At 45.3% G+C, this 18,300-nt stretch overlaps 1 protein-coding gene across 1 annotated transcript in view; it reads right to left on the bottom strand.

The window, feature by feature from the left end:
• MAN2B1 (mannosidase alpha class 2B member 1) overlaps positions 1-18,300 on the bottom strand; it is a 275,966-nt gene that overhangs the window by 81,001 nt on the left and 176,665 nt on the right. Inside the window, exons 18-19 of the mRNA XM_078685299.1 lie at positions 2,394-2,495; positions 1,406-1,493 (exon numbers count right to left, since the gene is read on the bottom strand). Of these exons, the coding sequence (XP_078541425.1) occupies positions 1,406-1,493; positions 2,394-2,495 (190 nt within the window). The remainder of the gene's footprint in view (positions 1-1,405; positions 1,494-2,393; positions 2,496-18,300) is intronic.

Here is an 18,300-nt window from a genome sequence, read left to right as displayed (position 1 = left end):
AAAGAGTGATCCAGTTGGCTATGTCCCCTGTGGGTGGGGGTATAACAGGAGTACTCTGCAACCGAGGGGTGAATCTCCCTCCAGATGTCCACCAGTTGTAATCTAGACATAGTCTCCCACAAGCTACCCACCATGCGGGGCTTCATACTCATCCGGAGAGGGTTTCAGTCGAGTCTACCATCCAGCACACAATTAAAGTTGCCTGCCCAAATTAGAGGGAGCCCAATTTAGGGCAACAATTTTGTCTCTAGGGCCCTGAAAAATTCACCATAGTCAGTTTTTCAGAGCAGATGTGTTAAGCATGCAGAAATTCCGGCCAATTAGAAGACCAAGTAGAAGTATGCAGTGCCCAGTCATGTCCGCGACCTGCCCACGCAGCTAAAACAGAGACCCAGTGCTACCCATTTGGATACCCCCTGGCAAAGGAGGAATATTAGGAGGATTAAAGCGGTCCCTTCCACTTTTCGTGGAGCTTCTGGGCCTCCGTCTTCAACAGGTGCGTCTCCTGGAGGAGGGCTATGTGTACTTCAGTCCTCCGGACATAGGTGTGGGCTCTGTATCGCTTCAGGAATGAGTTTTGCCCCCTCGCATTCTATGTGAGCCAACGTACAGTCTCACCCATCACATAATGTCGCGCCCTCCATCCCCCCACCTGCATGCACACCCCCTTACACTCCTCCCCACCCCCACCATCCTCATAGACAGACACTGCGTCATCTATGACACCTAACCTTATGCAACACTTACACTCCTCCCTTCCCACTCCCACTGCACATCTCAGTAGCAGACACCAGCAACACATACAGAACAAACCCTATAACAAAATACACCCCTCCCTGGGTAAAACACAATCATCATCAACTTGTGTCTCCCCAAAGCTTACTAGTAATCTTCATTACTCCGATTACCCTTCTTTGTCCCTTTCCCCAGTAATTACATTCCTACCCTCTAATGCACTTTTACCCAAATGTGATTGCAAATGGCGTGGTAACCAGTGTCCAATGAAGGTTAAGGACCTAGGCATGGGCAGAGGTGAAGGAGAGCTAGAAGGGTAAATGGACAACATTTTTTTATAAGCTAGGTCACTTGGAATCTGGGGCGTATGTCTCCCCTTATTCATGTGGTGAGAAAGCACATGCTGCACAGCAAAGCTTTTTAAAACAAACTGACCATTTTAATGCCAAAGCTGCTACAAAAAATGCCAAAGTAACCTATGGAGCAAATAGGGAATTTTTAATTTGTGGTAAGCTTGCAGAGGTCGTACGATGATGTAATGATCTATGTATAAGGGGGAAGATTGCTTTGATCTTCGAACAGTCATTCCTTCTCTAAAAGTAGCATACGGTGTACAACATCAGCAAGAAAGAGAATAGGGTAAGGGTGGAGGTAAACATGTAGCTCTCACCTTGATGTAGATACGGCTGTTTACAGGATAGTAGTTTCCAGACACTGGCTCAGTCTGATTCAGAGTCCATGTTTCACGATAATCTACCCTGAAAGAGACAGCAGGTCAGCATAAGACAATGTGGCAATTCTCAGAAAACCTAGCAGTACATCCAAGACTTTGAAGCATGCCGCACAAGTTCTCAGAGGACAATTGGAAGTAATGTCCTAGCCTGCCGGCTGGGCAGTCCAGCTAATGGCCCCCAAAATGTACTCTTTGGAGAGAAAGCTCTGTGCAATAGTTTTTACAAACATGAGGCTGCTTAGTATCTGGTATGATTCCATACCCTCCACTACTTTGCAACAAGAATATGCAAAATATGATAATATGTAACAGATCCATGCTGCAGAAGAAGTGATGTATTTTGTACCATGTAATAGTTGAACGTTTTAAAATTAATTAATACGCTTTGTGTACTCCAAAACTTGTTTAGCTGGGATTACCATGTATGTGATAAGAGATTCATGCTTCTAAATTGCTATGCTCAACAAAGTCAGAGTCTCATGTCAAAAACGGTGTCGCCTCTCTTGTGTGCTAATACCAGCAGCAGTCACCAAAGCCCATACCTATTGTGTTTAGACAGACAGATGAAGAAGGGGCCAATAAATTCCCCAGCATTAAAAAAATTGAACCTTCTGTTAAATTAACAGCCCACTGAACAGACCACAAACCATGGTGCCCTGGTGGTTAAATAATGTGTTACTACCAAACTTCTCACCTTCACAAGAATTAAATCCTGAGGCTGCTGTGTCTGGACCTGTTGGTTACCAAACAATCCCTTAAGCAGGAGCATTAATCATTGAAATCATCATATTGGTTCAATGAGTTCCTTATAAAGTCAACTGCTGAGTAATCTTTTGGAAATGTAGATATGAAATACACAGCAGTGTGTTAAATCAGGCCTAAGCTGGCAGCACTGAGAAAGCAGGGCACAGGACCGCCTTCTTACCTCCGCTCAAGGATTTCTCGGCCATTGGAGTCTGTGTAGAAATGGCCTGCAGTCTCCAGGTTGGTCTCAAACAAACTAACTACTTCCTTGCCCCACTGGTCGCTGTAAATAAATATAGAGAGAGAACATTAACAAAAGTTTAAACCCCTTATACATATATGTAGGTGTTTTCTGTATGTGTTGCATCTAATGCTATGTAAGAATCATTTAAATACCATCACAGGAGCTTTTCAGTCAGAGGGGAGCTAATGTGGGTGCATATGAAACTCCAAAACTAAAAGCTGCAAACAGAGATAGGTAAATATATGCGTTCCATTTCAACGTGTGGTTGTGGATCACAAGCTGGGTATAGACTGTAAAGCAGCGCCCTCCACACAAAGTTCCAATCGGAGTGGTGAACAATATTATAGCACAATTAGACCCACTGGTACTTCTTCACGCATGAATATCTAAACAGTACTATTTTGGGAAAGTGTGGATAGAAGTCCATGTTGTCCTTCCATATATCCAGTAAAGTAATGTGGGTCAAGAATGCCATGGTGGCAACCTTCCTGCCAAACCAAACTGTCTGAGGCCTACTTTCCAGAGTAAGCTTAGTCGGTGCAAATGATGCATTTTACAATCCACCTAGCAATTCCCGGCATCATAGCTTTTTGAGAATGTTCATACTCTAAGACTTCAGGAGCTAGATAACCAGATAGCCAGTTTGAGAGCATATGGACTGTAGTAACAAATTTGGTCGTGTTGGATCAAGTAGTCCATGTGATTTTCCAATGTGGCTGAACGGACATTTACAATAGTTGTGTGTACCACCCTTGTTACAATGAATGCCATTGGTGCCAGTAACTTCTTCCCTACTGCATGCGGGATGAATGGGAGAGGAGGAAAAACATAAGCAAATGTCCATGACCAATTGATACATTGTGAATTTTTAAAAGACTGAAGGTGAAGACACCTGGAGGTGCAGAGTAGGCTCTCCTGTTTGTGTGCAGTTAACACAACTTGGTATGGGGTTCCCTACTTGCGAAAATATGTTTGGTACACCTGTGTCTTTAACTCTTTTTCATGGGGGACATGGTTGTTTTAGCTGAGCAAGGTAAAATAATTGTCCACACCAGGAAAATGTTCTGCTAGCCATGGATTTGAAGTTTATACGCCCATACCCAACTAAATCTGTTGAATTAGTAAAGAAAGCTGGTAGTGAGCACGTTCACTCTTATTTCTGAATGTAAAACATTGTGGCCATATTGCCAGTCTAAATTAGTGCCACCTTCCCATGAATCTGCTTTTGAAAGGCTTTGAGGTCTAGGAATACTGCTGTTAAATAGAAGGCACTCATATGTTGTTGCGACTTCTGTGAATTCCATTTGTTAGGTTCAGTAACTGAGCTCCCCAAAATGTGAGGGCAGCATTTATGGCAACTATTAATTGTGGTTGCGGGTCTGTTAAGAAATTTTCCCCGTTTCACCAAAGCAATCTGTGCTTCTCAGTGGGCAACACCACCACTAGGGGCCTGATCAGTCAAAAGGGTTTTCCCCATTCAGTGCTTTGTTTAGATTGAATTCAGATGCCATTCAGGGCCTTTCAAAATAAATGGCTGATGATTAGGTTACACTGATGCTGGCCTATAATTGGATTTACAGTCTGCCAGCGACCTGGATGCTACTCCTGAGACAAAGTTGTATTTTCTACACCCCGAGAGGAGAGTTCCTCTTATGCAATAGTAGTATGCAGAGCAGCGGATGTGCTGGATTTTTGGCTACACAAAATAGAGAATATGGTAGGAGGTTACGATTAGGCCTATGTGGTGAACTCCACTCCGTTAGCTGAGTTAGCAGAGTTTTCCGCACTCCACAGAGCACACAGAATTGCAAAAAGTTGAGATGCAGAGTTTTTCCCTCGCTCATGCAAGGAAAGTCCAACGCTAGACCACCTCCCAGCAAGATTTCTCAACATGGATGATCGCAACAGCTAGAGTTGAGAAATCATCCGTTCGTATTGAGGTAGCTGCAGCTCTAATAAAATATCTACTCGAGCAGCAGAAAGAAGCAGCACCCTCTTGTGCAGCACATGGTGCCATTCGCGCTGATCTCTCAGCATGGGACACACAGCCGGCACTAAAATTCTACGTGAATGGCATGACCTAACACACTCTACGTGCTTGCAGAACTCCGCGTAGCGCAACAGAGTTTTTTTGTCAGTTTGGAGTTTTGCATAGCGGAACACGGCAAAATATGTGGAACTCCGTCCAGGCCTAGTTAAAATAAATCTACTGAATACAATTCTGCAGGCTGGACTTTCTACTTCAGGGAGTTTTTTGCCCTTTAACAAAGTTTTGACACAGTCACTGATGACGAACTGGTCAAAGTTGTGCTTGGCTCCCTCTGTGGCAAGACTTGAGAGGCCCACCCCTGGGTATTTCTGACCCAGCAGCAGACTCCTGAGAGTTTGGTGGTTCAGGCTCCCATCAGAAAAGTTAACTCCAACACATCACCCACTGTTCCACCAGACAAGGAATCAAAGTGCACGGACTAATAAAAAACAATAAAAAAAAGTCTTCTCATTCTTCAGTTTGGCTTGGAGGTCCTTGACATCGTCTACCTGCTTCGACACCATACATATGCCCTTTTGGATCCTGTTGGCTGTTAAGACCAATTTAGGAATGTTTTTGCTCAAACAATTCAAGATAGCCAAGATGCTGCCAAACGTATTAAGAATAAGTCTGAACACAACAGACCATGTAGGCCGCATCATGAACAGTGCGATGATGAGGTGTTGTGGTTGGATGTATGCCATCACATTTGCTTGGGGATATTAAAGCATCCCTTATGGAGAAGCCATTTGATGGTTTCAGGATTTTTGGGAGAAAAAGCAGCTTGCGCTGGATGCTTCACAGACAGCCATTACTGCCTGCTCTTTGGGTTTGCTTTTCCTAGCCAATCAATTTCACCAGCAATGATGAATGGTCAGAGGAAACTCTCAGGGTCTCGCCTATTGCCAGAGGTAGCCTCCACAAACCATACAACTGCCAGTAGAGCTCTTTTGCATGGGCAAAAAGGTGGTTCCTGAAGACCTTCAGGCTCATTACACCAGAGCCAAGTCTGCCACTACTACTTTGGATAGAGGTGTTCCGGTGGTGGATATCTGTCAGGCTGCTACACAGGCATACAGACTCAAAATGGAAAGATGCAGTTACAAGGAGAAAAAGGTTAAAAGTGGTGTGCACGGCATTCTTCGACTGCTACATAGGCCTACCTAAACCCCTTCACCTGGCATTACTGTCTTTACAATCAAGTCTTGTTTAAGTCCACTTCTTAGACCTTCTACATTTTTTGGGTGCAGGAAGCTGGGTTTGTTGCAGTAACCCCCCCCCCACACTTTTTGCCAGACTACTGATGTACTTTGACTTGAAGAGCCCTGGGTCCCTGCCAATCAGGTTCCCAGGGCATGTGTTTTCCCAAAATTGTACCTTGCACAGGTCAAATCCCTGTAAAAGGTACCAGGGAGGGCCGCTAAAGGCTGCAGTGCTTATTGTGCCACCCTTAGAGGCCCTGTACCTTTACACACACACACACTGCCAGTGCAGGCTGCGTGTGTTGGTGCAGAACTAAGTGAAGAGTCGATACGGCACACATCCCTGTGTGCCATGCCTACAACCCACTGCCCTGGCATAGGTGCACTATACCAGTGGTGAGGGTACAGGTGCATGAGCCCTGTACGCCTACAGTGTCTATATCAATTCTTACTGTGAAACAGTAAAGGTATTGGATCCTACATCTGACCAATCCGGATCTCAACAATAGGAAAAACAGAACAGGGTGGCTGGACAGGATTATTCGTGAAACAATTCCCCAGACACACAGTCAATCTGTACCGTGTGACCACTGGATTTAATTTTCCAAACAAGTTTATTTTTCTTTTTTACATTTATCAGCAATTTTTTGAAACACAAGCACAAACAAAACCACTGTCAATTCAAAAGGTTCATATATACAGTATCTACAAATGCACACATTTACAAATTTACAACAAAGAATCAAACAAAAGATTGGTTAGACACACCAAAAGACAATCACAAATGTATAATAATTCAAATAAATTGCAATTATATACAGTGCAGAGATTAATCCATAAGCGAACAAACGGGAACCAGTCCTAGAGATTGAAAAAACCAAGTGACAGGCGGGGTTGAGATCAAAAACAAGCCTGCCTGTCAACGAAAGCCTGTGGTGTAATGTTAAATAGGGTTGCAAGGCTAGGATACAGAGTGGTGGTATGATTTACATCCTAGCGGCACCCTTTGTTGTAGCCACAGGGTGGTATTGTCGACGCGTTTCGAACCTAAGTATTCAAGGTTCTCTTCAGGACAGGGACTGGGAAACAGATTCTGCAAAAAAGTACAGAATTTGGTGTCAGACGTACATTGACGTACTGTAAAATGCCTACTCAGACTCCATGAGAAGTGGAAAGTATTTACCTGCACGCGGGCACAAAGGTTGCCGTGGCGTAGGTATGTCGTGTTCACACCTAAAAGACATATATAAAGGTGCTTAGTGCACGGGAATTAAAAGGGTCGCACTAGGAAAGGCGAACGGGCTGTCCTATGTATGAATCATACCTGCAATAGGCGCAGAGCAGGACTTAAGGCGTGGTGTCAGGCTTCAGAAGCTTGCAGGTATCAGGGCGGCTCACATTATTTTGCGCGTGTAGGTCTAGATGGGTGATACAAAATCATGTATGGAATATATATCTCTCAAGGCATGGGTGCACAGCACAACACCCCCCCAATCGCCAAGAACGACTTGCGCGAGGTTCCTACCTGGCTATGCAGACCACAGGGAGGGAAGCGGCCGGTCACTGGCCTCAGTTCAGGCCGGCAGTTAAAGTTGGCCCGCTGAAAAAAGAGAGAAACCCTTTGTGAGCGCCAGGGTCAAGAGGCAGCAGCGGAGCTGGTTACAAACCGCTGCGCATAGCAATGCTTACTTTTCTGAATGAAGTAATCAAGCCACAGAAGGTCCGTGTTGCTCACTCTCTCCCAGGAACAAGCTGTCTGTAGGTGGAGCGCCGGGACACCAGTGGGTGTTTTGAATCCAGTTCACAGTAACAGGGGGTGTGGTCAAAAAACGGAATGGAGCCCCTAAGAATGCTGGGATCTGTAGTTTTTGGGAACACTGAAGACTGGCCTGTCGGCTGATATTATACAAGGAAGCCAGCCCAAAGCCTCGCAATTTCATAATTCTACAGGCGTGCAATTTGTAGATGGGACGCCTGGACACCAGAAGGTATTTTGGATCCGGTTCACAGTGACCGTGATGCCCCTGAGGAATGCTGGGATCTGTAGTTTTGATGCAACTAAAGACTAGCGTCTCGGCTGATATTATGCTTGGAGGCATGCCAGAAGCAACCCCATTTTCGTAATACAACTGCTTGCTCAACTGATTTTCATGACTTTCCTCCCCGCACATGGGCATATTTACAAGGTCAATACAATGAGCCACATTTACACAATAACACTCTATTTCATCATATCCCTTGTTTTCCCCAACGTGGTGCATGTACATATACACATCCAAACGCGACATTCCTCCCCGCGCATGGGCATATTTACAAGGCCACTTAAAAAAAAAAAAAAAAAAGACATTTTCATCAGTCGAAATGAGCAATATTTACACAATATCACTACACGTCCTCATACACGTTGTTTTCACTACAGTAGTACATGCCAATATACCCATCTAGCACATGAAAATTCTGAATTCATTGTACATTTCAGAGTTCTGAACAGCAATAATTGCATTGCACCCATAGACACTGCCATGACTCAAAAGACAAGGTGACTCAATACTAGACCTTGTGCGACTCAGTGGATATTGTTAAAAACGTGAGTAGAAAATGGAAAATAATTACACAGCGAAAGTTATAGTAGTGCAGCACAGCCAAACTGGACAACATCAAGGGCGGAATCATAAATTGACAGTTTCAGACATCTCGTTCAATCCGGAATTGGATGTATCGAACTTCAGGATAAGATGCGCCTCTTTTTGAGAAAGGCGAAGGTCAGGATCTCCACTGCCACCCCTGATAACCGCCAGGACAGTCCATCTTATATCCTGGCTGGAGTGTTTCTGTTGCAAAAAATGAGAGACAAGAGGAGCAGTCAAGATCTTGTTATTGATCCGTGAGCGGTGTTGAATAATTCTTTGGCGGACTTCCTGCGTGGTTTTACCAATGTACAGTTTTTTACACGGACACTGGATGGCATACACAGTGTATTTTGTCTTACAGTTCGTGTGTTCATTGTGTCGCCAGAACTTTTTGCCATCTGTAAACAGGGAACCTTCTATTGTTAGGTTACAGACCGAGCATGTCCCGCACTTCCGATGGCCCAAAACTGGATTGGCTCCAAAAATCGTACCTTGTGAATCCTTTTTTGGAGGAGGGCGGGTCGATGTAATCATTTGGCCAATGCTCCTGTTCTTTTTTAAGGCAAAGAGAGGTGTGCCTATATCAGGCATTATTTCCTGCACCAAATGCCAACTTTTTCTGATTATTTTTTGGAGCTGATTGGTATGGGGACCAAAAGTAGACACACAGACCATCCTTTCCGTCGTCGGTCTCAGTCTCTTCTCAAGAAGATGTTCCCTTGGTGTCCATCTCGCTCTCTTCATAGAGTGTTTTAGGAGCTTGCGAGGGTATCCACGTTCCTGTAATTTCGTAGTCAGTCCTTGTCCATGTAACTCGAACTGTTGAATGGTGGAACAGTTCCGTCTCACCCGGAGATACTGTCCATAGGGCAGATTGTCTCTTAAACTCCGCGGGTGGTAGCTCTTATAATGCAAGGCATTATTCTTGTCAGTTTTCTTCTGGTAAAGTGAGCATGTGAGCACATCATTTCTCACAGATATCTCGACATCAAGAAATGGTAAGGACTTCTCATTGTGCGTCAGGCTGAATTTTATATCTGGACTCCTATCGTTCAACCACACGTGGAACTCCTCAAGTTGTGCCGGTGTCCCGTTCCACACACACCACACGTCGTCTATGAAACGGAGCCATTGGGCGATATGACCTCTGTATGGGTTGTTGTTCAAAACATATTTCTCTTCGAATTGGCCCATGAACAGAATAGCCATCTCAGGGGCAAATGGACAGCCCATTGCCGAGCCTTTGATCTGTAGGAACATCTCGTCCTCAAAGGTGAAGAAGTTCTTCTTCAAAGCCAAAGTTGCGAAAGAGATGATGAGTTCAGTCGGTACCCTGTGTGGACGTGGTCGGTTCTCCAGGTATAATTCCATAACGTCCAGGCCATCTTGCTGTGGTATCTGTGTATACAGAGATGACACGTCCATGGTAGCTAGCAATTGGCATGAGGAATCAAATGGCAGCCCTTCCACCTTGTTTATAAAATCCATGGTGTCTCTGAGGTAGGATGGTACCTGAACCACAAGGGGTTTCAAGAACACATCCACGAATTTGGAGATGGGTTCAAACACAGAGTCACACCCGGACACTATCGGGCGTCCTGGAGGTGTCAAGGGGTCCTTATGTACTTTCGGGAGAAAGTACAAATGGGGAGTCCGTGGATAACGCTTCACCAGATATTCAGATTCTTTTGGTCCAAGTATCCCTGCTTCTCTGGCAGTGTTGACCAATCTTCCAATTTCGTCCTGGATCTGTGCAGTGGGATCATGCGTGATCCGTTGGTACCACTCCTGGTTGTACACGTGATTCCGACCTTCAGTTCGATATAAATTTTTAGACCAGAGAACCACCGCGCCCCCTTTGTCTGCTTGCCTTATTACTGCTTCCTGTTGCGTCTTGAGTTCTTGAATGGCTTCTTTGTGTTTTTTCGTAATGTTTAGGGGGACGAAAGGACGTTTCTTCTCCAACGAGTTCAAGGCAGACATGACTGAGCGTTCAAAAGCTATGATGTTCTTGGAGACATTGTGGTTCGGTGGACAAAAGGTAGACTTATTCCTCAGGCCCCTCATGTCATGTCTGCCTTGAACTCGTTGGAGAAGAAACGTCCTTTCGTCCCCCTAAACATTACGAAAAAACACAAAGAAGCCATTCAAGAACTCAAGACGCAACAGGAAGCAGTAATAAGGCAAGCAGACAAAGGGGGCGCGGTGGTTCTCTGGTCTAAAAATTTATATCGAACTGAAGGTCGGAATCACGTGTACAACCAGGAGTGGTACCAACGGATCACGCATGATCCCACTGCACAGATCCAGGACGAAATTGGAAGATTGGTCAACACTGCCAGAGAAGCAGGGATACTTGGACCAAAAGAATCTGAATATCTGGTGAAGCGTTATCCACGGACTCCCCATTTGTACTTTCTCCCGAAAGTACATAAGGACCCCTTGACACCTCCAGGACGCCCGATAGTGTCCGGGTGTGACTCTGTGTTTGAACCCATCTCCAAATTCGTGGATGTGTTCTTGAAACCCCTTGTGGTTCAGGTACCATCCTACCTCAGAGACACCATGGATTTTATAAACAAGGTGGAAGGGCTGCCATTTGATTCCTCATGCCAATTGCTAGCTACCATGGACGTGTCATCTCTGTATACACAGATACCACAGCAAGATGGCCTGGACGTTATGGAATTATACCTGGAGAACCGACCACGTCCACACAGGGTACCGACTGAACTCATCATCTCTTTCGCAACTTTGGCTTTGAAGAAGAACTTCTTCACCTTTGAGGACGAGATGTTCCTACAGATCAAAGGCTCGGCAATGGGCTGTCCATTTGCCCCTGAGATGGCTATTCTGTTCATGGGCCAATTCGAAGAGAAATATGTTTTGAACAACAACCCATACAGAGGTCATATCGCCCAATGGCTCCGTTTCATAGACGACGTGTGGTGTGTGTGGAACGGGACACCGGCACAACTTGAGGAGTTCCACGTGTGGTTGAACGATAGGAGTCCAGATATAAAATTCAGCCTGGCGCACAATGAGAAGTCCTTACCATTTCTTGATGTCGAGATATCTGTGAGAAATGATGTGCTCACATGCTCACTTTACCAGAAGAAAACTGACAAGAATAATGCCTTGCATTATAAGAGCTACCACCCGCGGAGTTTAAGAGACAATCTGCCCTATGGACAGTATCTCCGGGTGAGACGGAACTGTTCCACCATTCAACAGTTCGAGTTACATGGACAAGGACTGACTACGAAATTACAGGAACGTGGATACCCTCGCAAGCTCCTAAAACACTCTATGAAGAGAGCGAGATGGACACCAAGGGAACATCTTCTTGAGAAGAGACTGAGACCGACGACGGAAAGGATGGTCTGTGTGTCTACTTTTGGTCCCCATACCAATCAGCTCCAAAAAATAATCAGAAAAAGTTGGCATTTGGTGCAGGAAATAATGCCTGATATAGGCACACCTCTCTTTGCCTTAAAAAAGAACAGGAGCATTGGCCAAATGATTACATCGACCCGCCCTCCTCCAAAAAAGGATTCACAAGGTACGATTTTTGGAGCCAATCCAGTTTTGGGCCATCGGAAGTGCGGGACATGCTCGGTCTGTAACCTAACAATAGAAGGTTCCCTGTTTACAGATGGCAAAAAGTTCTGGCGACACAATGAACACACGAACTGTAAGACAAAATACACTGTGTATGCCATCCAGTGTCCGTGTAAAAAACTGTACATTGGTAAAACCACGCAGGAAGTCCGCCAAAGAATTATTCAACACCGCTCACGGATCAATAACAAGATCTTGACTGCTCCTCTTGTCTCTCATTTTTTGCAACAGAAACACTCCAGCCAGGATATAAGATGGACTGTCCTGGCGGTTATCAGGGGTGGCAGTGGAGATCCTGACCTTCGCCTTTCTCAAAAAGAGGCGTATCTTATCCTGAAGTTCGATACATCCAATTCCGGATTGAACGAGATGTCTGAAACTGTCAATTTATGATTCCGCCCTTGATGTTGTCCAGTTTGGCTGTGCTGCACTACTATAACTTTCGCTGTGTAATTATTTTCCATTTTCTACTCACGTTTTTAACAATATCCACTGAGTCGCACAAGGTCTAGTATTGAGTCACCTTGTCTTTTGAGTCATGGCAGTGTCTATGGGTGCAATGCAATTATTGCTGTTCAGAACTCTGAAATGTACAATGAATTCAGAATTTTCATGTGCTAGATGGGTATATTGGCATGTACTACTGTAGTGAAAACAACGTGTATGAGGACGTGTAGTGATATTGTGTAAATATTGCTCATTTCGACTGATGAAAATGTCTTTTTTTTTTTTTTTTTTAAGTGGCCTTGTAAATATGCCCATGCGCGGGGAGGAATGTCGCGTTTGGATGTGTATATGTACATGCACCACGTTGGGGAAAACAAGGGATATGATGAAATAGAGTGTTATTGTGTAAATGTGGCTCATTGTATTGACCTTGTAAATATGCCCATGTGCGGGGAGGAAAGTCATGAAAATCAGTTGAGCAAGCAGTTGTATTACGAAAATGGGGTTGCTTCTGGCATGCCTCCAAGCATAATATCAGCCGAGACGCTAGTCTTTAGTTGCATCAAAACTACAGATCCCAGCATTCCTCAGGGGCATCACGGTCACTGTGAACCGGATCCAAAATACCTTCTGGTGTCCAGGCGTCCCATCTACAAATTGCACGCCTGTAGAATTATGAAATTGCGAGGCTTTGGGCAGGCTTCCTTGTATAATATCAGCCGACAGGCCAGTCTTCAGTGTTCCCAAAAACTACAGATCCCAGCATTCTTAGGGGCTCCATTCCGTTTTTTGACCACACCCCCTGTTACTGTGAACTGGATTCAAAACACCCACTGGTGTCCCGGCGCTCCACCTACAGACAGCTTGTTCCTGGGAGAGAGTGAGCAACACGGACCTTCTGTGGCTTGATTACTTCATTCAGAAAAGTAAGCATTGCTATGCGCAGCGGTTTGTAACCAGCTCCGCTGCTGCCTCTTGACCCTGGCGCTCACAAAGGGTTTCTCTCTTTTTTCAGCGGGCCAACTTTAACTGCCGGCCTGAACTGAGGCCAGTGACCGGCCGCTTCCCTCCCTGTGGTCTGCATAGCCAGGTAGGAACCTCGCGCAAGTCGTTCTTGGCGATTGGGGGGGTGTTGTGCTGTGCACCCATGCCTTGAGAGATATATATTCCATACATGATTTTGTATCACCCATCTAGACCTACACGCGCAAAATAATGTGAGCCGCCCTGATACCTGCAAGCTTCTGAAGCCTGACACCACGCCTTAAGTCCTGCTCTGCGCCTATTGCAGGTATGATTCATACATAGGACAGCCCGTTCGCCTTTCCTAGTGCGACCCTTTTAATTCCCGTGCACTAAGCACCTTTATATATGTCTTTTAGGTGTGAACACGACATACCTACGCCACGGCAACCTTTGTGCCCGCGTGCAGGTAAATACTTTCCACTTCTCATGGAGTCTGAGTAGGCATTTTACAGTACGTCAATGTACGTCTGACACCAAATTCTGTACTTTTTTGCAGAATCTGTTTCCCAGTCCCTGTCCTGAAGAGAACCTTGAATACTTAGGTTCGAAACGCGTCGACAATACCACCCTGTGGCTACAACAAAGGGTGCCGCTAGGATGTAAATCATACCACCACTCTGTATCCTAGCCTTGCAACCCTATTTAACATTACACCACAGGCTTTCGTTGACAGGCAGGCTTGTTTTTGATCTCAACCCCGCCTGTCACTTGGTTTTTTCAATCTCTAGGACTGGTTCCCGTTTGTTCGCTTATGGATTAATCTCTGCACTGTATATAATTGCAATTTATTTGAATTATTATACATTTGTGATTGTCTTTTGGTGTGTCTAACCAATCTTTTGTTTGATTCTTTGTTGTAAATTTGTAAATGTGTGCATTTGTAGATACTGTATATATGAACCTTTTGAATTGACAGTGGTTTTGTTTGTGCTTGTGTTTCAAAAAATTGCTGATAAATGTAAAAAAGAAAAATAAACTTGTTTGGAAAATTAAATCCAGTGGTCACACGGTACAGATTGACTGTGTGTCTGGGGAATTGTTTCACGAATAATCCTGTCCAGCCACCCTGTTCTGTTTTTCCTATATCAATTCTTAGACATTGTAAGTGCAGTAATGCCATTCAAAGTATATGGTGCAGGGAGTTTGTCATTACGAACTCCACAGTCCCACGATGGCTTTACTGAAAACTGGAAGTTTGGTATCAAACTTCTCAGCACATTAAACCCACAATGATGACAGTGTGGGATTTAATGAAAAATGCACTCAGAGGGCATCTTTGAGATGCCCCCTGAAAAACGACCAACCTCTGGCGAGTGCTCCGACTGGTACACACAAGCTTACCATCACAAGACATGTTTCTGGACCCCTGGGGTGGGAGCACAGTAAGGTACGGGTTTTCAACAGTTTTCAATGATCAGAAGTAGCTCTTGCTGTAAGAAAGGTTGGAGTCAAGTGCTCTATACAAAATCTGCCCTTGACCCTGGACAATACTCATTTGTGGGTTCTGAGGTCTTTACTGTAGGGGAGAAGGCCCCACAACAGTGCCTTAACTAGTGTTATCATCAGAGGTTTGTGAAGAGAGTACGGTTTTGTGACAGATGATGCTCTGGTTTGGGATCCTCGACTTGTCCTCTGGAAGAGCCACAACAGTTGCTGCTTTGAAAAGGGTAGGTTTGTTGTGACTGCTGTTGCAGCATAGACTGTTGGAAAGACTTCTTTGGTGTAGTTGTCTGAGCTGGGAGGACGACCACCTTGTTGTGGTTTATAGAAAGAGCGTTGGTAAGCCCTCTGATTTAGCTGTGTAAGCCTTTTTTTATTTTGTAGAACATGTCATTCAAGCAAATATTGTCCACTAAGGGACACATTTTGTAAGAAGTGTTTTGGACTTCTAAAGGTCTAAAGCCAGAAACTCCAAGCTAGGCAAATCGTGGCAGTTCTGTACAAGAGATGGTGGTGGTAGACAAAACTAGCTCTAAAGCTTTTCCTTTGGCTATCTGTTAAGTGTAGTAGCACATCTTCTATTTTTCAAAATAATATCAGTCTGTGTAAGAGGATGTGAGAATTATTCTAATTCATAGCTACATCCATCACTACTCTTTACCTTGCTTTAACACAATTTTTATTTGCTTGATCAGGAGGCCCACCCCACTCCGGGAATAAAGGCTTTTTTTCATGTAGTGTATACCATCAAGGAGTCTGGGAGCAAGTGCACCTTGACATAGATGTGATGTGGGTGAGCGGTTTTTATACATTTCTTCTTTAGTCTTATGACAAGATTTTTAAACTTCTCGGCTGTACTTTTTAAAATGTTTTTTAGCACGGGTATGTACTATATTCATTTTTCTGTATGTGAAACAGTCTCTATAAATAAATCTTCCACTTTTATTGCCATTGTAACCCCATGTGTTAGAACCACTCTTTAAATGACTGAGTGCCACGGCTGGTTTTGCTTACATCGAGATGGCTTATTTGGATAGGGTTCAAATTGTTATTCACTACATAAGTCAATCATTTGTGTTCCATGCATCATTCACACATTTAACATGTATGGTCTTCCTCATGTGTCCCCTTTTCTAATATGAGCACAGATGTAAAAAATGAAACTATCATTTGTTGTGCCCTCAGAGACTAGATTTGCTTTTTTTTGTTAATTTAGGGATTTTGCAAGCCATAAGCACAAGTTACTACTTGTGTAACAATATATCTGTAAGAGCCATTAGTTCATGATAGATTCCTTCCCTTAGAATATCCCCAGGCGTCAGACTGGATCTGGAAAGTTTTTTGCTTAGCAGTACCCCTGCGCGTCAGTAGGTGGCGTCCTGCGGCTCCGCGTCCGTCACTGGCGTCATCAGCGCCGAGATGACGTCACGGAGTGTACTTAGGCACTTTCTGCACATGGAACGCAGAGCCATGCAAGATACTTACCATTGGTGCATGAAACTAGGGCCCTGAAAGGGATGACCTTAACCCTAGTAATCAGTTCGTAGAATGGGAAGGATGGGTGGAGCAGAAAGGAATCCATCACTAACTAATGTCTCTTACAGATATGTTATTACACAAGTAGTAACTTGTGCATCTGAAAGAGACACATTAGTGAAAGATTCCTTACCTTAGAATAGATACCCCAGCAATACCAACCCCGGAGGTGGGTCTGCGAACAGGATTACACGAGAAAGTCACGGAGCACAGAACAGCCAAAGAATCATCTCTCTGGACCGGACTGTCAAGGCAATAGTGCTTTGTACACATGTGCAGCGAGGCCCACGTAGCTGCCTGACAAATGTCCTGCAAGGGAACGCCGCATCCCAAGCCAATAGTGGCTGCAGTTGCCCTGGTTGAGTGGGCATGCAGCCCCACAGGAGGCTCCTTCTTGGCCAAGGAGTAACATGCTTTGATGCACAGCCCGACCTTTTATGGTGCCCACGTATCCAACAAAGAGTTGATCATCCACCCGGAACGGTTGTGTACGCTGCAGATATAAAGCAAGCGCACGTTTTGGGTCCAGACGGTGGAGCCTCTCCTCTTTCCTGGAAAGATGCGGAGGCGAAAAGAAGGTGGGCATAGTGATGGTCTGCCCATTGTGGAAGGGCGTGACAACCTTTGGCAAGAAAGAAGGACGGGTCGTTAAAACCACCTTGCCCGGATGAACAGAGAGGAAAGGAGGTTTTGAAGAAGAGGTTTAGAAGAAAGAACCTGGAGCTCACTCACTCTTGGCAGAAGTGATAGCTACCAGGAAAGCCGTCTTTAAGGTGAAAAGACGTAAGGGACAGTTATGAAGAGGCCCAAAAGGAGCGCACATCAAGTGGGTCAAGTCAAGATTCAAGTCAGGCACTGGCATTATGAAAGGCACGGGAGGAAACGTGTGTAATGCCTTTGAGGAAACGGTTGACAACTGGGGACTTAAAAAGGGAAGGCTGATCAGGAAGCCTCAGAAAGGCGGAGATGGCAGAAAGATTGCCTTTGATAGTGTCCAGAGCAGAGCTCTGCTGGGCCAAAGATAGAAGAAACAGAAGAACCTACGAAAGAGGGGCCAAAAGGGAGTCCACAGCCTTTACTGTGCACCATGTCACAAATTTGTTCCATCTGCAGTAGTATACCATTTTAGTGGAGGGACGCCTGGCTGCCAGAATGACATTACAGACTTCAGGAGGAAGGTCGAAAGCCGTCAACTGTCGCCGCTCAATCTCCACGCATGGAGGTGAAGGCTGGACAGGTTCGGGTGAAGGACCGTCCCCTACTGCTGCGACAGAAGATACTCCCGAAGAGGCAGTCGGATTGGGGGAAATCGATGCTCATACTGAGTAGCTCGGGATACCATACTCTTCGAGCCCAGCCTGGAGCCAAAAGAATAACTTGGGCCCAGACGCGCCCTATCTTCTTCAGCACTCAGGGCAGAAGTGGTATAGGTGGAAAGGCCATGATGACATTGCGCGGTCCCTTCGGTGGCGAATAGATCTAACCAAGGCTCTCCCCACTGCAGAAAGAGACCTTGCCCCACGTCAGAGTTCAGATGCCATTCGTGATCCATCAAGCACCGGTGGCGGAGTTCGTCCGTTAAGGCGTTCAGAGAACCTGCCAAGTGTTCAACCACCAAGGTAATGCCTTGATGTTCCAGCCATGTCCAGAAGCGCAGAGCCTCCTGACATAGGGTCCAGGACCCCACCCGCCCTGTTTGTTGCAATACCACATGGCGGTGGTGTTGTCCATGAACACCTGCACTACACTTCCCCGGACAGAGGGAAGGAATGCCTTCAGTGCAAGACAGATCACCCGCAGCTCCAGAAGGTTGAAATGGAGCTGGGACACCGTCAGAGACCAGAGGCCTCTGATCTCCGCCTCTCCCAAGTGGCCTCCCCATCCCAGGAGGGACGCATCAGTCACTACGGTGT

This window comes from Lissotriton helveticus, chromosome 1_1 (genome assembly GCF_964261635.1).
Source record: "Lissotriton helveticus chromosome 1_1, aLisHel1.1, whole genome shotgun sequence".
Lineage (NCBI taxonomy): Eukaryota > Metazoa > Chordata > Amphibia > Caudata > Salamandridae > Lissotriton > Lissotriton helveticus.
Note: the sequence above shows the minus strand (reverse complement) of the source record. Positions and strands in the feature narration are given on the sequence as shown.